The 22,689-nt window shown below is 49.8% G+C and overlaps 1 protein-coding gene across 1 annotated transcript in view; it reads right to left on the bottom strand.

Annotated features, from left to right (window-relative positions):
* Nucleotides 1-288, bottom strand: part of cdc25b (cell division cycle 25B) — a 51,916-nt gene extending 51,628 nt beyond the window's left edge. The window contains exon 1 of the mRNA XM_072497663.1: nucleotides 1-288. This exon is cut by the window's left edge and continues 173 nt beyond it. Within this exon, the coding sequence (XP_072353764.1) occupies nucleotides 1-6 (6 nt within the window). The 5' untranslated portion in view covers nucleotides 7-288.
* Nucleotides 289-22,689: the final 22,401 nt, after the last annotated feature.

Here is a 22,689-nt window from a genome sequence, read left to right as displayed (position 1 = left end):
GCTCATGGTCCTGGGCCGGAGGAACAGGGGAGAGACTTTTTAAAATATTTAAAATAAAACCGGCCGCGAAATAAATAAAGCCGGTAAACGGAAGTGAGTTAGAAGCGGGAGAATTTTCATCCGCCTCCCCCTTCCCCCGGCGCTAAGGCCTCGCTAGAGTCTCATGGGGGGGCCGCGCTGTGGGCCCGGAGGGGACTGGGGGAGGATTTGTGCGCCGCGCTCGCGCTCCCTGCAGCCGGCTCTCAGGCTGCAGCCGCCGCTCGCGCCACCGCCTTGATTTCGAAAAATAACACTGGCGCCGAGCCCCGCCTGGAGGAGGGGTGAGGTCACGTGAGGGGCGCCCGGCCAGCCAATCGCCGCTCTGCTCCCGGCCGCCCCGCCCACGCGTAACGTGAGGGGCGCCCGGTCCAATCAGAGCTCCGCTGCCGGTCACGTGGGGGGAGCGCGGTGCCCTCGGCCCGGTGGGAATCACGTGACGGGCCGGCCAATGGAATCAGGTCTGTGTCCCCCGCTCGGCGTGCCGAGGTCTCCACTTACAATGAAGGGTGGCTCGGATTGTACCATTCAGCCAGGAGAGGGAAGACGCTCCCAAATGAAAATAAAAGAATCGACATAATATGCTTATCGTTCCAACCTGGAAACAAAATATTTGATTTTTATATATTGATCCGTTCTGACTGTTTTTAGCGCTGGTGCAACGATTGAAATCTGCCGTATCTGATGGAGTAACCGCGTCAGGATGCCCCTCCTCTGCAAATGGAGCCTTCTGTTTTGTATCCAATTTCTCGCGGGAAACAGCTGTTTGGGGGATTTTAAACTGAGGCTGTTCAGGGCAAATGTTGAGATGTCACTTGGGAATGTTTTCCCAGCTTGGCTTATTTTGCAGGAGCGTTGGCAATTTTACAAAACGGCCTTTGTGCACTTTAAACAGACTGGTCTTTGCAAGGGTGATTTTATCTTTATTTGGCGGCAAAAGAGCGGCCGGGCTGGAGGGATAAAAAGAGGTGGTCACACTTGATTTCTATTCATTCATTCATTCATCAGCATCAATGAGTTTGAGGTCTTCACATAACCAAGCGTGACAGGCGGCGACCATTAACAACCTTGAGACCCAAACCACCCACAGACAGGAGTATGCACCCCCAACTCCACAAGACCTGAATGCATAAAGAATTTGAAAACAAGGCTGCGAATATCAAGGATATTAATTAATTATACTGAAATCTCTTGACTTCCTGCAAACACCTAGTGCAACTAAAGAATAGAAGAGTAGAATAAAATACTACCCATAGGATACATACTTTAGAATAGAATCCATATAATAGAATACTGTCCATAGAATACTATCTCCAACATTAAAAAATGTTTGCAAGGTACATTGTTCATGTTCTGAAGAAGGTATCTCCATTCAAAACATTATTATCCTTAAAGCAAACATTAGGAGGAAATAAGAGAGTTATTTTATTGAGGCATTGATGGAGCTTGAAATGCTTTCCATGAGCGGTGTTTTTCTTCCACAAAAGAAACAAGAAAGTCCAGGAATTATTAGGAAAATGTTACATTAGTATTGGATTGCTGTATCAAATACCTGGCATAAAATGGTAATTATCTGCTATTACACAGTCTTTGATTTTATGACCTGTATGTAACTTTTACTGTGTTTCAACATTTTATTAAAAAGAGTGGAGCTTGTTTAGCTCAGTTGGCTGGACAACAAAGCGAGGCCGAACAGCGTGGTTCAATTCCTGCACCGGGTGAGGTTTTCATGAAGGTCCCACCTTCTCAACCTTGCCCCTCACCTGAGGTGTGGTTACCCTCGGGTTAAATCACCACCACCAGTCAGCTCTCCCTCTCAAAGGGAAAAGCAGCCTATGGTCATCTGGGACTAGGATTGGATTGGATTTGTTTATTGTCACATGTGCCGAGGTACAGTGAAAATTAGTTTTCTACAAGCAGCTCAAACCACCATTAAGTACATGAAAAGAAAAAGAAAATACATAATAGGGCAACTATGTGTTGACTTTATTAAAAAGAGTCCCTCTTCTAAATCCCACAACATCTAAATCATAAGTAACAATAATATCGGTAAATCTTATCAAAATTAGACAAAGGTTGCAGGTTGCAATTGCAAATAAAAGCAACAACTGAGGGAACAAAACCTCAGAAAAACATTTTGAAAAATTCTGAGATGAGACCATCCAAACATTTCAGTCGGTGAAGAAGGCTTTGTCACTGATGACATTCTTTGACATGAAAGAGTGTAACCTGCCTGACAATCCATTAAATTTCAGGAATGTTGTTCTCCCAGGCATGATAAAGGAGTGAGAACCACTTAACAACTAGCAATTGATTCCTGCTCCTTCCAAACATGTAATGCACTTTGCAGATGTTTAACAAACAAGGGCAAACCAGCAAATAGCAGGAATTTCACTTCAATTTGTGAACTTTTCTTGAACTAACATTTCTTACCAGCATTTTACAGAACACCAATTTTCCCAGCTCTGTCGTTACAATAACAGCTTAGTGTAGCACACAAAGACTCCGTGAGACGAATAGAGTGAAGTCGATGAGGCTTTATTAAGCGTGTCTGTTCCCCCGCAGCTCGATAGTAGAATGGCCTGCGGGGGAGGACTCCGGCTTCTTATACTCCGCCTTCAGGGCGGAGCTAGAGGTCAACTCTAGGCGCGGGTATTACGCGCGGCCACGTCTAGGGAGGCTGCTAGGGCCCGTGCCTCTGAGAGTCCTAGCGACTCTTTTTCTAGAAGTCTTTGGTGGATTTGGGAGGAATTAATACCTGCCACAAAAGCATCGCGCATTAACATGTCCATGTGTTCATTTGCGTTCACCGAAGGGCAGCTGCAGGCTCGTCCCAAAATCAGCAGCGCGGCGTAGAATTCGTCCATCGATTCTCCGGGACTTTGCCGTCTCGTCGCGAGCTGGTAGCGAGCATAGATTTGGTTAACTGGGCGGACGTAGAGACTTTTCAGTGCTGCGAACGCCGTCTGGAAATCCTCCACGTCTTCGATGAGGGAGAAAATCTCCGTGCTTAACCTCGAGTGCAGGACCTGTAGTTTTTGGTCTTCTGTGACCCGGCCGGTGGCCGTTCTGAGGTAGGCCTCAAAACAAGTCTGCCAGTGCTTGAAGGCTGCTGCCGCGTTCACTGATTGGGGGCTGATCCTCAGGCATTCCGGGATGATCCTGAGCTCCATAGTCCTTTTTAGGCACGCTTAATAAATTGTAGAGCACAAAGACTCCGTGAGACGAATAGAGTGAAGTCGATGAGGCTTTATTAAGCGTGTCTGTTCCCCCGCAGCTCGATAGTAGAATGGCCTGCGGGGGAGGACTCCGGCTTCTTATACTCCGCCTTCAGGGCGGAGCTAGAGGTCAATGGCCAACCAGGACCCGGGATCTGTCAGCCAATGACAGTAGGGCTTCCAGTCCCACATGACCCCTAATACATACTACCACACTTAGTTCATTTGTTAGCACTTGCTTCCGAGTCAGACGATTGTTGATTCTAAACCACAAACCCAACCCGAGTTGATCTCCTTCAGTACTGAGGGCATACTATGTTTTTGGAAGCGCTGTCTTAAAGTTGACATATTATTCAGGCATTAAAATATGGCAATGGAGCATTAGGCCCAAGCAGCCTGTGTTTATGTTTCCTCATAACACAAACTTGATCTCATCTGCTGTCACGTTTTCACATTCTTTTTATGGGCTTAGGAACATAGGAGCAGGAATTTGGCCCTTTGCCCATGCTCCATTATTCAATAAGATCATGGTTAATCGTGTTGTGCTCCCCTTTGAAGAACATGGAAGTTCTCCTAGTGTCCAGGTCAACATTTATTTCCCAAATTTATTTTTCTAAAACACAGATTAACTAGTTATTTATCTCATTCATAGAATCATGGATTTTTACACCATTTGGCCTATATGTTGTCCATGCTGGCTCTCCTAAGGAGCAATTAGTGTACTGCCACTTCCCTGCCCCTCCCAACGTCCCTGCACATTCCCTACTATCAGATATCCAGAACAATTATCAATAAAATTGAAAAACCTATGGTATGGGAGGAGGCCGCTCTGCCCATTGTGTCTGCACCGGTTGAAAGTGAGGTGAGCCCCCTCCCCCGCAACCAGCCTTGAGCCTCCCAACATTAAAACACTATCTACACTTCAAAAGTGTTTTATGGGGAGTGGCTGCCTTTTCACGAGCGCTGACACTACTCATCTTTTAATCCTTTTTATTTAATCCAGCGAACAACCTATAATTATCCGATCCTAATGTGTATGATTTGTACTGTGGTTCCTGGAAGAGCCTGGCTACACTTTGGCGAAAGGGAGCAGAGTTAAATCAAGAAAACCTGAGTTGATTGAGGCATTTGGCCGGGATGGGACCCAGTTCGCAGAATCACACTCAGGCCCTGCGTGGCGAGCGGGCCCATGCGTCGGCCGTTGGCATCTAGATGATGGCTGCCATTGAGTGAAGTTGTGGCCGACCTCTCGACTCTCTGGCACAGATGATTGGTGCTTACGTTGATGAACTGCGAGATATCCTAAAGAGAAAGAATGAAGTGGGGAAGAGACTCCTGTCAGTCGATAGGGCAGTCTCCTCGATGGGGGCTCGCCTTCTAGCCAACAATAACTATTGGAGGGAGTGCCGCAGGTGATGCGTGAATGTTTTAAACTCAGATTGTTCTCTGTGGATAATTAAGGCATGTTCTAACGGCCCTACTGGAAAGTGAAAACCTAGCCACTTCCCTACATACTGGATCCTGACACTGTCAAGGAAACGTGTGGGTGTGGGGAGAATAGGGAAGCAGAGCAGCCTTGCTGCATTTCACTGCTTGCTAACACATAGCATCAAGCAGCATATTGCTAATCCAGCAAGGAAAGAGCCAGTTCTCATCTTGAGTGCGATTCAGGAACCCCATTGCATCCGGCGCAGAGCCAGACGCAATGGGTGAATTGCGCTTAAGCCCCAAATCGGGCTCAGCGCTGGGCCGATGGCAAGTCACCCGACTCAATCCTCCCAGCGCAATCTGGATCCTGCCCTCGCTGGGTGAAATCCAGATCTGCATATTTAAATGAGCCTGCCTAATGGCTCATTTAAATACCTGGATGCCGGATTCACCAGCCGTGTCTGGGAGACCTCGCCAGGGCGCTGTTTATTACTGGTCCACACAAACATGGACCAGGCACCTGGGGGGTGGGGGGGGGGGGGGGGGGGGGGGCAAGGTTTCTCAGGCCATTGGAGACTCCCCAGGTGGTCGGCTCAGGGTAGGGTAGTACCCTAGCACTCCCCCTGGCACCCAGGCACTGCCACCCTAGTACCACCACTCAGGCAGTATCAACATGGTACTGCCAAGATACCAGGCTAGTGGTGCCAAGGTGCCAGGTTGGCACTGCCTGGGGTCGGGCCTTGCCATTTGGAGGGGCCGGGATCCTTCCCCAGGTTGGGGGGGGGTGAAGGGGTGGGTCGATAAGGGGAGGGAGGGGAAAGATTGGGGCTTCTGATCAAAATGCCACCCGATCTGCGAACAGGCTTTACTGCTGCAGCTCGCCAGCAGGAAATGAGTCTAAGTGCGGCCTCAGCAGAGAGACACTCCCCGAGGCCAAAGAAATCAGCAAAATGCCATTGGCTAGTGGAATGTTTCTTGGTGCTGCAGCTTCCGAGAAACACCCCGCTAAACACACCCGATAGCAGACTTAGGGTGCGCGGGAACTGCCGGGAGCTTCCCATCAGTCAGCCTGGCGAGGCCGGCAGCGCTATTCAACGTTAATTGCTCCACTTAATGAGGCCTCACGGGCTTCCCGCCCCGAATGCCGGCTCTCCATCTCCACACGATTTGCTGAGACCGCGCTCGCCCGCCAGCCCTCCCCCGCCGCCGCAAACAAGGTCGAGCAGCAGTTAAACAGCACTTGCTCAGCCAAACTCACTCAGCTCGCAGCCATGGCGCCGAGAAGACCGGCCCCATGATTTGGAGATGCTGACCTGGGGAAGCTCCTTGGTGCGGTGGAGGTGACGAGGAATGTCCAGAGGGAGCTTGGAATCAGGACATTCCTTTGTATTGGGATCATCAGCTGAGACTTCAGCGGGTACCCTGATGGGCGGCCGTGTCCTCAGGGTGTGGGGCGGGGTCCGGCATGTGGGCCGCTGCCTCGAGCCGTTGCGGACGCTGCTGCTGCCACTGTCTCCGGTGTCTGGCCGCCCGGCCTACCAGCAGCACCCCTAGGGCCTGTTCTGCAGGGTCCCAAATACCGCTCATACCGTTCAGTATCAATTGGGAGAAAGTGTTAGACTGAAAAACAGCGGCGGTTCCCACCTCGGGACCCTCCATTCCCCCTGTGATCCCCCTGCCCCCTTCCCCACACCTGGCACATCCTGCCCACGCACTCCCGGCTGCACTGGACCTCCCTCAACGGACCTCAGACCCCCGCACATAATGTCCCCTCCCCGTAGCACTCACCCTCCGACCATGGATATGTACCCAGAACTATGTCCTATCCCGAGGGTGTTTGGATGTTGGCTGCTGCAAGTGTGGTGTTGCCTTCTGCAGCATTCAGACACAGTGTCCAGGCATTACAGTCTGATTGGGATGCTAGACAATGACTTCCAGATGCTACATGGCCCACCCACCCACAGGAAGCCACTTCGGGTGCATGACGTGCTCACTTAACCACAATTGCCAAATCCTTATCGTCAATAGCCTTTGGCCGCACGACCAGAGGTCTCGGTAGCCAGTGGGGGATATGGGTGGTCATTGGGGCAGACGGGCAGGGCCAAGGATTGCCCAGAATGGGTACACACGATCCAGAGGTTGGGATGGCTGACCCCCCCAGCGCTGACCCCCACCTTCCCATGGCGGCCATGCAGATGGTGCCTCCCAGCCAAGGGTCTCCCAGCCCCTAGCACTGGGGTGGTAAGCCCAGCATCTCCGGGCTCTTTGCCTGTGAAATCATTGGATTTCGGCGGCAGCGGTGCGCAGGGGCCTTCTTGGAGGTGAGTAGTGAATTTAAAAGCACTTACCTTTACAGGAGCAGCCCTTTGGATTTCGGCGGCAGCGGTGCGCAGGGGCCTTCTTGGAGGTGAGTAGTGAATTTAAAAGCACTTACCTTTACAGGAGCAGCCCTTTGGATTTCGGCGGCAGCGGTGCGCAGGGGCCTTCTTGGAGGTGAGTAGTGAATTTAAAAGCACTTACCTTTACAGGAGCAGCCCTTTGGATTTCGGCGGCAGCGGTGCGCAGGGGCCTTCTTGGAGGTGAGTAGTGAATTTAAAAGCACTTACCTTTACAGGAGCAGCCCATTGGATTTCGGCGGCAGCGGTGCGCAGGGGCCTTCTTGGAGGTGAGTAGTGAATTTAAAAGCACTTACCTTTACAGGAGCAGCCCTTTGGATTTCGGCGGCAGCGGTGCGCAGGGGCCTTCTGGGAGGTGAGTAGTTAGTTTAAAAGCACTTACCTTTACAGGAGCAGCCCTTTGGATTTCGGCGGCAGCGGTGCGCAGGGGCCTTCTTGGAGGTGAGTAGTGAATTTAAAAGCACTTACCTTTACAGGAGAAGCCCTTTGGATTTCGGCGGAAGCGGTGCGCAGGGGCCTTCTTGGAGGTGAGTAGTGAATTTAAAAGCACTTACCTTTACAGGAGCAGCCCATTGGATTTCGGCGGCAGCGGTGCGCAGGGGCCTTCTTGGAGGTGAGTAGTGAATTTAAAAGCACTTACCTTTACAGGAGCAGCCCTTTGGATTTCGGCGGCAGCGGTGCGCAGGGGCCTTCTTGGAGGTGAGTAGTGAATTTAAAAGCACTTACCTTTACAGGAGCAGCCCTTTGGATTTCGGCGGCAGCGGTGCGCAGGGGCCTTCTTGGAGGTGAGTAGTGAATTTAAAAGCACTTACCTTTACAGGAGCAGCCCTTTGGATTTCGGCGGCAGCGGTGCGCAGGGGCCTTCTTGGAGGTGAGTAGTGAATTTAAAAGCACTTACCTTTACAGGAGCAGCCCTTTGGATTTCGGCGGCAGCGGTGCGCAGGGGCCTTCTTGGAGGTGAGTAGTGAATTTAAAAGCACTTACCTTTACAGGAGCAGCCCTTTGGATTTCGGCGGCAGCGGTGCGCAGGGGCCTTCTTGGAGGTGAGTAGTGAATTTAAAAGCACTTACCTTTACAGGAGCAGCCCTTTGGATTTCGGCGGCAGCGGTGCGCAGGGGCCTTCTTGGAGGTGAGTAGTGAATTTAAAAGCACTTACCTTTACAGGAGCAGCCCTTTGGATTTCGGCGGCAGCGGTGCGCAGGGGCCTTCTTGGAGGTGAGTAGTGAATTTAAAAGCACTTACCTTTACAGGAGCAGCCCTTTGGATTTCGGCGGCAGCGGTGCGCAGGGGCCTTCTTGGAGGTGAGTAGTGAATTTAAAAGCACTTACCTTTACAGGAGCAGCCCTTTGGATTTCGGCGGCAGCGGTGCGCAGGGGCCTTCTTGGAGGTGAGTAGTGAATTTAAAAGCACTTACCTTTACAGGAGCAGCCCTTTGGATTTCGGCGGCAGCGGTGCGCAGGGGCCTTCTTGGAGGTGAGTAGTGAATTTAAAAGCACTTACCTTTACAGGAGCAGCCCTTTGGATTTCGGCGGCAGCGGTGCGCAGGGGCCTTCTTGGAGGTGAGTAGTGAATTTAAAAGCACTTACCTTTACAGGAGCAGCCCTTTGGATTTCGGCGGCAGCGGTGCGCAGGGGCCTTCTTGGAGGTGAGTAGTGAATTTAAAAGCACTTACCTTTACAGGAGCAGCCCTTTGGATTTCGGCGGCAGCGGTGCGCAGGGGCCTTCTTGGAGGTGAGTAGTGAATTTAAAAGCACTTACCTTTACAGGAGCAGCCCTTTGGATTTCGGCGGCAGCGGTGCGCAGGGGCCTTCTTGGAGGTGAGTAGTGAATTTAAAAGCACTTACCTTTACAGGAGCAGCCCTTTGGATTTCGGCGGCAGCGGTGCGCAGGGGCCTTCTTGGAGGTGAGTAGTGAATTTAAAAGCACTTACCTTTACAGGAGCAGCCCTTTGGATTTCGGCGGCAGCGGTGCGCAGGGGCCTTCTTGGAGGTGAGTAGTGAATTTAAAAGCACTTACCTTTACAGGAGCAGCCCTTTGGATTTCGGCGGCAGCGGTGCGCAGGGGCCTTCTTGGAGGTGAGTAGTGAATTTAAAAGCACTTACCTTTACAGGAGCAGCCCTTTGGATTTCGGCGGCAGCGGTGCGCAGGGGCCTTCTTGGAGGTGAGTAGTGAATTTAAAAGCACTTACCTTTACAGGAGCAGCCCATTGGATTTCGGCGGGAACCGGAAGTTCGACCTCTGGCAAGCCCCCCCCCCCCCCCCCCCCCCAACCAATAAATTCTGGTGGAGAGGAAACCCGAGACACTACACGTGTAGTGTCTCCCACCCACCCTCCTCCTCTAACCTAATAATAAGACCCATTGGTGTAAGGTAAGTGCCATATTATATTATTATATTATTAGCATTGTGCAGGTCAAGGATTGGAGGTGGAGGAGCAGTCTCTGTCAGCGAGAGAACCTGAGAACATCTCAGAAGGTAAGCAAGTGATTTTTACTTTTATACCTGTTTTTCAAATTGTGTGTGTCGGGGGGAAACTGAAGTGACATCACAGAAAAGCTGTGACCTGAGTGGCTGGTTGGGATTCTAACCTAAATTTTTTTGAGTATTTGGGAACTAATTAAACATAATAACTTAATTATAATTTAGAGGATATCTAAGCCAGAGATCGGAGAATATTATAGTTAGCTATCGCATTTCTATTAGAAATCTAGTGCTAGGAAACAGATAGTTGACAGTAACTTTGAAATTTAAAAAAAGTATTTATAAAAAAAAAAAAAAAGACAAATTTTAATTTTAATTAATTGACGCAATGTCAGTTAGAGGGGTGCTGTGCTCTGACTGTGAGATGTGGCAGGTCCGGGAGGCTTCCAGCGTCCCGGATGGCTTCATCTGCAGAAAGTGCACCCAACTGCAGCTCCTCACAGACCGCATGGTTCGGTTGGAGCAGCAATTGGATGCACTTAGGAGCATGCAGGTGGCGGAAAGCGTCATAGATCGCAGTTATGTAAGTGTGGTCACACCCAAGGTGCAGGCAGAGAAATGGGTGACCACCAGAAAGGGCAGGCAGTCAGTGCAGGAATCCCCTGTGGTTGTCCCCCTCTCGAACAGATATACCCCTTTGGATACTGTCGGGGGGGATAGCCTATCAGGGGAAAACAGCAGCAGCCAGAGCAGTGGCACCACGGCTGGCTCTGATGTTCAGAAGGGAGGGTCAAAGCGCAGAAGAGTAATAGTTATAGGGGACTCTATAGTCAGGGGCACAGATAGGCGCTTCTGTGGACGTGAAAGAGACTCCAGGATGGTATGTTGCCTCCCTGGTGCCAGGGTCCAGGATGTCTCCGAACGAGTAGAGGGAATCCTGAAGGGGGAGGGCAAACAGGCAGAGGTCGTTGTACATATTGGTACTAACGACATAGGCAGGAAGGGGCATGAGGTCCTGCAGCAGGAGTTCAGGGAGCTAGGCAGAAAGTTAAAAGACAGGACCTCGAGGGTTGTAATCTCGGGATTACTCCCTGTGCCACGTGCCAGTGAGGCTAGAAATAGGAAGATAGAGCAGACAAACACGTGGCTAAACAGCTGGTGTAGGAGGGAGGGTTTCTGTTATCTGGACCACTGGGAGCTCTTCCGGGGCAGGTGTGACCTGTATAAGATGGACGGGTTGCATCTAAACCGGAGAGGCATAAATATCCTGGCCGCGAGGTTTGCTAGTGTCACACGGGAGGGTTTAAACTAGTATGGCAGGGGGGTGGGCACGGGAGCAATAGGTCAGAAGGTGAGAGCATTGAGGGAGAACTAGGGAATAGGGACAGTGTGGCTCTGAGGCAGCGCAGACGGGGAGAAGTTGCTGAACACAGCGGGTCTGGTGGCCTGAAGTGCATATGTTTTAATGCAAGGAGCATTACGGGTAAGGCAGATGAACTTAGAGCTTGGATTACTACTTGGAACTATGATGTTGTTGCCATTACAGAGACCTGGTTGAGGGAAGGGCAGGATTGGCAGCTAAACGTTCCAGGATTTAGATGTTTCAGGCGGGATAGAGGGGGATGTAAAAGGGGAGGCGGAGTTGCGCTACTTGTTCAGGAGAGTATCACAGCTATACAGCGAGAGGACACCTCAGAGGGCAGTGAGGCTATATGGGTAGAGATCAGGAATAAGAAGGGTGCAGTCACAATGTTGGGGGTATACTACAGGCCTCCCAACAGCCAGCGGGAGATAGAGGAGCAGATAGGTAGACAGATTTTGGAAAAGAGTAAAAACAACAGGGTTGTGGTGATGGGAGACTTCAACTTCCCCAATATTGACTGGGACTCACTTAGTGCCAGGGGCTTAGACGGGGCAGAGTTTGTAAGGAGCATCCAGGAGGGCTTCTTAAAACAATATGTAAACAGTCCAACTAGGGAAGGGGCGGTACTGGACCTGGTATTGGGGAATGAGCCCGGCCAGGTGGTAGATGTTTCAGTAGGGGAGCATTTCGGTAACAGTGACCACAATTCAGTAAGTTTTAAAGTACTGGTGGACAAGGATAAGAGTGGTCCGAGGATGAATGTGCTAAACTGGGGGAAGGCTAATTATAACAATATTAGGCGGGAACTGAAGAACATAGATTGGGGGCGGATGTTTGAGGGCAAATCAACATCTGACATGTGGGAGGCTTTCAAGTGTCAGTTGAAAGGAATACAGGACAGGCATGTTCCTGTGAGGAAGAAAGATAAATACGGCAATTTTCGGGAACCTTGGATGACGAGTGATATTGTAGGCCTCGTCAAAAAGAAAAAGGAGGCATTTGTCAGGGCTAAAAGGCTGGGAACAGACGAAGCCTGTGTGGCATATAAGGAAAGTAGGAAGGAACTTAAGCAAGGAGTCAGGAGGGCTAGAAGGGGTCATGAAAAGTCATTGGCAAATAGGGTTAAGGAAAATCCCAAGGCTTTTTACACTTACATAAAAAGCAAGAGGGTAGCCAGGGAAAGGGTTGGCCCACTGAAGGATAGGCAAGGGAATCTATGTGTGGAGCCAGAGGAAATGGGCGAGGTACTAAATGAATACTTTGCATCAGTATTCACCAAAGAGAAGGAATTGGTAGATGTTGAGTCTGGAGAAGGGGGTGTAGATAGCCTGGGTCACATTGTGATCCAAAAAGACGAGGTGTTGGGTGTCTTAAAAAATATTAAGGTAGATAAGTCCCCAGGGCCGGATGGGATCTACCCCAGAATACTGAAGGAGGCTGGAGAGGAAATTGCTGAGGCCTTGACAGAAATCTTTGGATCCTCGCTGTCTTCAGGGGATGTCCCGGAGGACTGGAGAATAGCCAATGTTGTTCCTCTGTTTAAGAAGGGTGGCAGGGATAATCCCGGGAACTACAGGCCGGTGAGCCTTACTTCAGTGGTAGGGAAATTACTGGAGAGAATTCTTCGAGACAGGATCTACTCCCATTTGGAAGCAAATGGACGTATTAGTGAGAGGCAGCACGGTTTTGTGAAGGGGAGGTCGTGTCTCACTAACTTGATAGAGTTTTTCGAGGAGGTCACTAAGATGATTGATGCAGGTAGGGCAGTAGATGTTGTCTATATGGACTTCAGTAAGGCCTTTGACAAGGTCCCTCATGGTAGACTAGTACAAAAGGTGAAGTCACACGGGATCAGGGGTGAACTGGCAAGGTGGATACAGAACTGGCTAGGCCATAGAAGGCAGAGGGTAGCAATGGAGGGATGCTTTTCTAATTGGAGGGCTGTGACCAGTGGTGTTCCACAGGGATCAGTGCTGGGACCTTTGCTCTTTGTAGTATATATAAATGATTTGGAGGAAAATGTAACTGGTCTGATTGGTAAGTTTGCAGACGACACAAAGGTTGGTGGAATTGCGGATAGCGATGAGGACTGTCTGAGGATACAGCAGGATTTAGATTGTCTGGAGACTTGGGCGGAGAGATGGCAGATGGAGTTTAACCTGGACAAATGTGAGGTAATGCATTTTGGAAGGGCTAATGCAGGTAGGGAATATACAGTGAATGGTAGAACCCTCAAGAGTATTGAAAGTCAAAGAGATCTAGGAGTACAGGTCCACAGATCACTGAAAGGGGCTACACAGGTGGAGAAGGTAGTCAAGAAGGCATACGGCATGCTTGCCTTCATTGGCCGGGGCATTGAGTATAAGAATTGGCAAGTCATGTTGCAGCTGTATAGAACCTTAGTTAGGCCACACTTGGAGTATAGTGTTCAATTCTGGTCGCCACACTACCAGAAGGATGTGGAGGCTTTAGAGAGGGTGCAGAAGAGATTTACCAGAATGTTGCCTGGTATGGATGGCATAAGCTATGAGGAGCGATTGAATAAACTCGGTTTGTTCTCACTGGAACGAAGGAGGTTGAGGGGCGACCTGATAGAGGTATACAAAATTATGAGGGGCATAGACAGAGTGGATAGTCAGAGGCTTTTCCCCAGGGTAGAGGGGTCAATTACTAGGGGGCATAGGTTTAAGGTGAGAGGGGCAAAGTTTAGAGTAGATGTACGAGGCAAGTTTTTTACGCAGAGGGTAGTGGGTGCCTGGAACTCACTACCGGAGGAGGTAGTGGAGGCAGGGACGATAGGGACATTTAAGGGGCATCTTGACAAATATATGAATAGGATGGGAATAGAAGGATACGGACCCAGGAAGTGTAGAAGATTGTAGTTTAGTCGGGCAGTATGGTCGGCACGGGCTTGGAGGGCCGAAGGGCCTGTTCCTGTGCTGTACATTTCTTTGTTCTTTGTTCTTTGATGGCTACTCAGCTCCTCAGCTCCCCACAAAAGCCCTTCCACCAGGTTCACGTTTTTCAAAAGGAGTACTAATCGGCGCCATGGTGACCACTTGCTGGGGAAGCCGATGAATGACAGGAGGACATTGGATGTGGGGTCACTCCGGTTAATTATATGGAAATAGGGCATAGGTAGGTGATAATTGGTTTGTCGCAGTGTTAAGGTGAGATTCCGAGTTCACCTCCAGGTGCGGGCCAGTTCCCCCTCTGACCCAAGGTGACCCCCAGAGCCCTACGGTCTTGTCCTCCAGCCACTCCTGTTCCGGTCCCTCCTCACGCTCTTCCTCAGACGAGGCCGCATGTATCTCCTCTTCCCCCCTCCAGGCGGTCTGTAGTGTAACACCGGAGCGGTCGAGGCATCGGAACCGCATTTTGAGTAGTCCGATGCACCGCTCAATGACAGCAAGGGTGGTAACATGAGCTTCATTATACTGGGTCTCCACATCAGTCTCCAGCCTCCGTATGGCATCAATAGCTAGGCCCTAATCGGGTACTCCTTATCCCCAAGAGCTAACCCGTCAACCTGGGGTGTCCCTCGAAGACGCTGGGGATCTCCGAGTGTCCCAGGATGTAGCTGTCGTGCACACTCCCGGAGAAGCGTGCACATAAGGGCATGATCCACGGAGGTCGCTTACGAGTTGAACATTCAGGGAGTGGAAACCCTTTATGTTAATGAAGGGAACTTCCTGTTGGCATGGAATGCACAAGGTGACATGCGCGCCATCTATTACCCCCTGGACCTGGAGCATCCCGGCGAGGGCAGAGAATCCTGCAGGCCCGGTATCTTGATGGGCTTGATCCAGCTCAAAGTTGATACAGTCTGTTGCCCGGGCACGCAGGGCACCCGTGACTTCATAGATGCACGTGAACTGTAGGTTGAGATTTGCCACACAGGTCTCCGCTCGAGCCTGGAATGAGACCGAAGCGTAAAGGTTCCAGACTGCGGTCACTTTGGCGGCTCCTGAGAGCGGGCATCCTCCTCCTCCACCTGGTGCCAAGTCCACAAGGACATGGTACAGGTGCCACACCATCCCCTTGTTGAGGCGGAGCCCCTGCGGTACATGCTGTGCGACATCGCCTCAAACGACCAACGATGCCTGTATACCTTAGGCCATCTCTGGTCTCCCCCTCTGGGTTCCTCTCTGGCCTCATGGGCGACCGCGTCCTCAGCATGTGGGGCAAGGCTTTAGCACATGGGCAGCCACCTCGAGTCTCAACACTGCTGCCACCTTGGTTTGTTCTCACTGGAACGAAGAAGGTTGAGGGGCAACCTGATAGAGGTCTACAAAATTATGAGGAGGATAGACAGAGTGGATAGTCAGAGGCTTTTCCCCAGGGTAGAGGGGTCAATTACTAGGGGGCATAGGTTTAAGGTGCGAGGGGTAAGATTTAGAGTAGATGTACGAGGCAAGTTTTTTTACACAGAGGGTAGTGAGTGCCTGGAACTCGCTGTCGGAGGAGGTGGTGGAAGCAGGGACGATAGTGACGTTTAAGGGACATCTTGACAAATACATGAATAGGATGGGAATAGAGGGATACGGATCCCAGAAGTGTAGAAGATTTTAGTTTAGACGGACACCATGGTCGGCATAGGCTTGGAGGGCCGAAGGGCCTGTTCCTGTGCTGTACTTTTCTTTGTTCTTCGACGTCTGACCGACTGGACTGCCACCAGCACCATGAGGGCAGCTGCTGCAGGATCCATGATACCATCCATAATGTGACATCTTTAAGGAATTGGGGAGGATGAGAGGCCGACGATCAGTTATGGTTTAGAAACATAGAAAATAGGTGTAAAAGTAGGCCAGTCGGCCCTTCGTGCCTGCACCACCATTCAATAAGATCATGGCTGATCATGCAAATTCAGTATTCCACTCCCGCTTTCTCTCCATACCCCTTGATCCCTTTTGCCGCAAGGACCATGTCCAGCTTACTCATGAATATATCCAATGAGCTGGCCCCAACAGCTTTCTGTGGTAGAGAATTCCACAAGCTCACAACTCTCTGAGAGAAGTTCTTCCTCATCTCAGTTCTGAATGGCTTACCCTTTATTCTTAGGCTGTGACCCCGAGTTCTGGATGTCCACAACATCAGGAACATTCTTTCTGCTTCTAGCCTGTCCAGTCCCATCAGGATTTTATATGTTTCTATGGGATCCCCTCTCATTCTTCTAAACTCCAGTGAGTACAAGCCCAGTCGATCCAGTCTTTCTTCATATGTCAGCCCTGCCATCTCGGGAATTAGTCTGGTGAACCTTCGCTGGACACCCTCTATAATAAGAATGTCTTTCCTCAAACTAGGAGACCAAAACTGCACACAATACTCAGTGTGGCCTCAGCAAGGCCCTGTAGAACTGCAGCAAGACATCCATACTACTATACTCAAATCCTCTCGCATGAAGCCAGAATGCCATTAGCTGTCCTCACCGCTTGCTATACCTGCATGCCAACCTTCAGCGACTGTTCCTGACACCCAGGTCCCGTTGCACTTCCCCTTTTCCTAAACTGCCACCATTCAGATAATAATCTGCCTTCCTGTTTTTGCCACCAAAGTGGATCACCTCACATTTACCCACATTATATTGCATTTGCCAAGTATTTTCCACTCAGCCAGCTTGTCCAATTCACCCTGCAGCCTCTTTGCATCCTCCTCACAGCATACACTGCCACCCAACTTAATGTCATCTGCAAATTTGGAGATATTGCATGCAATTCTTTCATCCAAATCATTTTTAAAAATAAATAAATTTGGAGTACCCAATTCATTTTTTTCAGTTAAGAGGCAATTTAGCATGGCCAATCCACCTTGCCTGCACATCTTTGGGTTGTGGGGGCGAAACCCACGCAAACACGGGGAGAATGTGCAAACTCCACACGATCAGTGACCCAGAGCCGGGATCGAACCTGGGACCTCGGTGCCGTGAGGCAACAGGGCTAACCCACTGCACCACCGTGCTGCCCTTTCATCCAAATCATTTCTGTATATTGTGAACAGCTGGGGTCCCAGCACTGAACCTTGCAGTACCCCACTAGTCACTGCCTTATTTCCATCCCGGGGCCCTGAAATCCCTTGAGCCTGATTCACCCTCACATTCTCTGTCTACTTTCAGGGTGCCATCCAATGAGCTGGTTGTACTGGGGGACCTCGCTCTGTACATGCACCCCCGGCAACAACAGGGGACTTGGCCCCTGGACCCCACGCAACTGGTGGGAACATTACTTGGATTGGGCTCAGGTTCCCTCCCCGATCCACACACACTCACCCTCTGGTGGTGGGGATATCCCCAGTGTTGAAGCCCTGCTCTAGCATGTTTGATTGTTGGCTGCTGCCTCTGTGTTGTTGTGCCCATGTCAGGCAAAGTGCCCATGTCTCACAGTTCGGTTAGGATGCTGGGTCATAACACTTGCCTGCAACATGGCACGTGGCCCACGGGATTCCACTTGGGAGCTGGGAAGTGCTCATATAACTAACAGCCCCAATTCCCTATTAGCAATAGACTTCAGCTGTGCAGCCAGAGGCTGCTCACGGTCAGAGGGAGTTAAAGTGCCCTTCACTATATCACCACGGACAGGGCTCTGCATGCCCGATTTCAAAGAATTCACCTCCTCCGATCCCCTCAGCAGCCATTGCGTCAGCTTCACGTTTTTAAATAGGTGTGCTGAAGGATGCCCGCGTGTCCGCTCGCTGGGGAGCCAGTTAGGTCACTGGAGGCCGTTAAATAGGGCGTCCGTCCCCTTACTGATATGGTGATTGCCCTCAATTGATGTTAATTGGAACCTCACCACATCTAGGCGGGATGTGGAACCCGCCATTAGGAGCGGACCAGTAAGATCGGAAACCGACCGGCAGCAGGCACTGATCCTAATTTCGGTCTCTCCTGCGATCTTACCGGCTTGCCCGGATCTGCGCTGGGCATTCTTACTCCGCAAGGGTTTGAGATCTAGGGTGTTGGGTCCATATATTTCCTTTGTGGTACTGAAGAAGCCCTGGGAGGGCAGCATGGTGGCGCAGTGGGTTAGCACTGCAGCCTCACGGCGCCAAGGTCCCAGGTTCGGTCCCGGCTCTGGGTCACTGTCCGTGTGGACTTTGCACATTCTCCCCATGTTTGCGTGGGTTTTGCCTCACAACCCAAAGATGTGCAAGGTAGGGCGATGGGCCATGCAAAATTGCCCCCTAATTGGAAAAAATAAATTGGGTACTCTAAATTTATAATTAAAAAAAGAAGTCCTGGGTGTCATGCTTGTCAGCGAGCAGTTGCAGCTCCTTAGCTTCCTCAGCCCACCATTGGTTCTTGGTTTCCTTACTTCTTCCCCGTACCTGCTCTTTTGCTGATTGATCAGCTCTCCTCTTTTCCTTGCAGGTTATGTTGTTTGGCCAGGCATGGAGAGCTTTCCTCTTCTTGCTGATGAGGTCTTGGATGATGTTGTCGTTCTGGTCGAACCAGTTTTGGTGTTTCCCGGTCTTATAGCTGATTGTTTCTTCACATTCTACAAGATTATGAATGAAATGAAATGAAAATCGCTTATTGTCACAAGTAGGCTTCAATGAAGTTACTGTGAAAAGCCCCTAGTCGCCACATTCCGGCGCCTGTTCGGGGAGGCTGTTACGGGAATTAAACTGTGCTGCTGGCCTGCCTTGGTCTGCTTTCAAAGCCAGCGATTTAGCCCTGTGCTAAACAGCCCCAGACGTGGACAGAGTGTATAGTCAGAAGCTTTTTCCCAAGGTGGAAGAGTCAGTAACTAGTGAAGTTAAAAACTCACCACTATTCTTAGAATTCCCCCTATACCAAAAAAGGTCGATATTCTCAATGGTGAATAGGGATTCTCACTCTCTGACACCTATACAGGCTTAGATGGGTGCTATTCAGGTCAAACTATGTTTTCAAGTTATCCCCGTTTTAACCCATACCTTCACAGAAGAATTTTACCTACTTACCACTTAGTAGCATCGATATCCTGAGTCCTGCGTTGCTAAGTAAGTAAAGTAGGCTTTGTATTAACCACATTTTCAAGTTAAAACTTTTAAGTTATTTTATTATTATATTTTTTTCTTTTAAAATATGCAATCACTGTCTTTACAGAAAAGTAAAAAGATCTTGCTTCTGGATCCTTCTGGTTGGCTGAAGGGACCTTCAGGCCCAACTTGACAATCAATCTTCTTTTTAAAATCTGGTCTTCTTTAGATGTATTCGCTGTTCTGCTCGGTTGCTGTGTCCTATCTTTCCCATGTACTGAGCTATGAGAGCTGGCTCTGCTGGCTGTCCCCTTTCTTGGGTTTATATATTTTTCTAACAGTTATTAAGTTTTTATGACTTTATTGTAAAGTAACTTTTATTTCAATTGGATTGTAAAAGGTACCTTTAATCTAAATTTTTCTAACACGACTAAGTATTCATTTTGAGCATGACCTCATTTCATAGATCTAATTACATTCTATCCTTTGTGATGTTCAAAAATGCTTTGATTTCAAAGGGGTGTTACTTTTAATTCCTGTTATTTCTTTGGTTTTATTATTATAAAATTGTGTCCCCCAGCTCATAATTTTGACTTTGATTTGTGTCTAATTTGTGTTCTCGTAGACACTTTGTCTCTAGCTTTCTTTAATTTACCTGGTGTCAGCAAAATATCACACCTAGAATTGTCACCTAATTCAACTGAACCTCGTCCAATCCTTTCCAGCTGCTTACTTAACTTCAACGAAGGTGTGAAATATTGCTTTTAGCATTATATTAAAGATTCAATTGGTGGTGAGTTTAAAAGACTTGCCTCACATTTAGATATTTAGAACATAGAACATAGAACATTACAGCGCAGTACAGGCCCTTCGGCCCTCGATATTGCGCCGACCTGTGAAACCCACTCTCAAGCCCATCTACACTATTCTCTTATCTTCCATATGTCTATCCAATGACCATTTGAATGCCCTTAGTGTTGGCGAGTCCACTACTGTTGCAGGCAGGGCATTCCACGCCCTTACTACTCTCTGAGTAAAGAACCTACCTCTGACTCTGTCTTATATCTATCTCCCGTCAATTTAAAGCTATGTCCCCTCGTGCTGGACATCACCATCCGAGGAAAAAGGCTCTCACTGTCCACCCTATCCAATCCTCTGATCACCTTGTATGCCTCAATTAAGTCACCTCTTAACCTTCTTCTCTCTAACGAAAACAGCCTCAAGTCCCTCAGCCTTTCCTCATAAGATCTTCTCTCCATACCAGGCAACATTCTGATAAATCTCCTCTGCACCCTTTCCAATGCTTCCACGTCCTTTCGATAATGCGACGACCAGAATAGCACGCAATACTCCAAATGCGGCCGCACCAGAGTTTTGTACAGCTGCAACATGACCTCTTGGCTCCGAAACTCAATCCCTCTACCAATAAAAGATAACACACCATACGCCTTCTTGACAACCCTCTCAACCTGGGTGACAACTTTCAGGGATCTATGTACATGGACACCGAGATCTCTCTGCTCATCCACACTGGCAAGAATCTTACCATTAGCCCAGTACTCTGTCTTCCTGTTATTCCTTCCAAAATGAATCACTTCACACTGTTCTGCATTAAACTCCATTTGCCACCTCAGCCCAGCGCTGCAGCTTGTCTATGTCCCTCTGTAACTTATAACATCCTTCCGCACTGTCCACAACTCCACCGACTTTAGTGTCATCTGCAAATTTACTCACCCATCCTTCTACACCCTCCTCCAGGTCATTTATAAAAATGACAAACAGCAGTGGCCCCAAAACAGATCCTTCTGGTACACCACTAGTAACTGGACTCCAGTCTGAACATTTCCCATCAACCACCACCCTTTGTCTTCTTCCAGTTTGCCAATTTCTAATCCAAACTGCTAAATCACCCTGAATCCCATGCCTCCGTATTTTCTGCAGTAGCCTACCGTGGGGAACCTTATCAAACGCTTTACTGAAATCCATATACACCACATCAACTGCTTTACCCTCATCCACTTGTTTGGTCACCTTCTCAAAGAACTCAATAAGGTTTGTGAGGCACGACCTACCCTTCACAAAACCGCGTTGACTATCTCTAATCAAATTATTCCTTACCAGATGATTACACATTCTATCTCTTATAAACCTTTCCAAGATTTTGCCCACAACAGAAGTAAGGCTCACTGGTCTATAGTTACCGGGGTTGTCGCAATTCCCCTTCTTGAACAAGGGGACAACATTGGCTATTCTCCAGTCTTCTGACACTATTCCTGGAGACAAAGATGACTTAAAGATCAAAGCCATACATAGATAGTGATAGGGGGTCCTCTTTTATGAGCGACGAGCTGCATCAATTCCTGCTCAGCAAGGGCATCGCCTCGAGCAGGACGACCAGTTACAACCCCCGGGGTAACGACAGGTGGAGAGGGAGAACGGAACGGTCTGGAAGACCGTCCTACTGGCCCTACGGTCCAGGAACCTCCCAGTCTCCCGCTGGCAGGAAGTCCTCCCGGATGCCCTCCACTCCATCCGGTCACTGCTTTGTATGACCACCAACCAGACACCTCACGAATGTCTCCTTGTCTTCCCCAGGAAGTCCTCCTCTGGGACCTCGCTCCCGACCTGGCTGGCAGCACCTGTGCCCATCCTGCTCCGAAAACACGTGCGGGCGCACAAGTCGGACCCGTTGGTCGAGAGGGTCCATCTGCTCCATGCTAACCCCCAGTACGCCGTACCCCGATGGCCGACAAGATACGGTCTCCCTACGAGACCTCGCGCCCGCCGGAGTCCCACGCACACCCCAGCCACCAGTCCCACCCTCCCCTCCACCGGGGCACCTTACAGGAGGATCGGTCCTTCCGCCGGCCCCGTCTAGGCCCCCCCACTCACTGACGCTCCCCGCAGGCGCTCCCTTCCCAGGTCAACCGTTTTACCCACCAGCGCCATCTAGGGGTGCCGAAGCTGCCATGGAGATCGAAGCCACGCTCTGGGAGTCACAGACGCCTGCACCTCCACCGGAGTCATCGCCGAAGCTCCGACGATCACAGAGGACAACCAGGGCCCCCGATCGACTGATTGCTCCATTTTAAATTGTAAACTATAAACTGTAAATGTAAATCATCAAATGTACATAGCTATCAGAATTGTAAATAGTTACAAAACACTGTACGGAGATATTACGGTACCTCCATAACTAATTCTACCATGTTGCCATGTTTGTAGTGTCAGGCCACCACCCCCGCCGGACTCTTTTTTAACAGGGGGTGAATGTGGTATCATTGGTGTTACGGTACCTGATAGGCTGGAGCACCATTGGTGGAAACAGTATGCCTTCTATTGGTTAGGATGTATGGTAGCTCCGCCCTGCTAGGCAGGGTATAAGAGCCCGTGCCGCCCCAGCAGCCTTCATTCTGTACCTGTAAACATCTAGCTTATTAAAGCCTTCAGTTGGACTACAATCTCGCTTTAGTGGTCATTGATCGTGCATTAACACCATTCCCAGACTGCTTCACTGTGACACTGACTGTGACAGGACACCGTTTCCAGACTGCTTCACAGTGACACTGACTGTGACAGGACACCATTCCAGACTGCTTCATTGTGTTACTGACTGTGACAGGACATCGTTCCCAGACTGCTTCACTGTGTCACTGACTGTGGCAGGACACCGTTCCCAGACTGCTTCACTGTGACACTGACTGTGACCGGACACCGTTCCCAGACTGCTTCACTGTGACACTGACTGTGACAGGACACTGCTCCCAGACTGCTTCACTGTGTCACTGACTGTGACAGGACACCGTTCCCAGACTGCCTCACTGTGTCACTGACTGTGACAGGACACCGTTCCCAGAGTGCTTCACTGTGA

This window comes from Scyliorhinus torazame, chromosome 3 (genome assembly GCF_047496885.1).
Source record: "Scyliorhinus torazame isolate Kashiwa2021f chromosome 3, sScyTor2.1, whole genome shotgun sequence".
Lineage (NCBI taxonomy): Eukaryota > Metazoa > Chordata > Chondrichthyes > Carcharhiniformes > Scyliorhinidae > Scyliorhinus > Scyliorhinus torazame.
The sequence above is the reverse complement of the archived record's forward strand: the minus strand, read 5'-3'. Positions and strand labels throughout refer to the sequence as shown.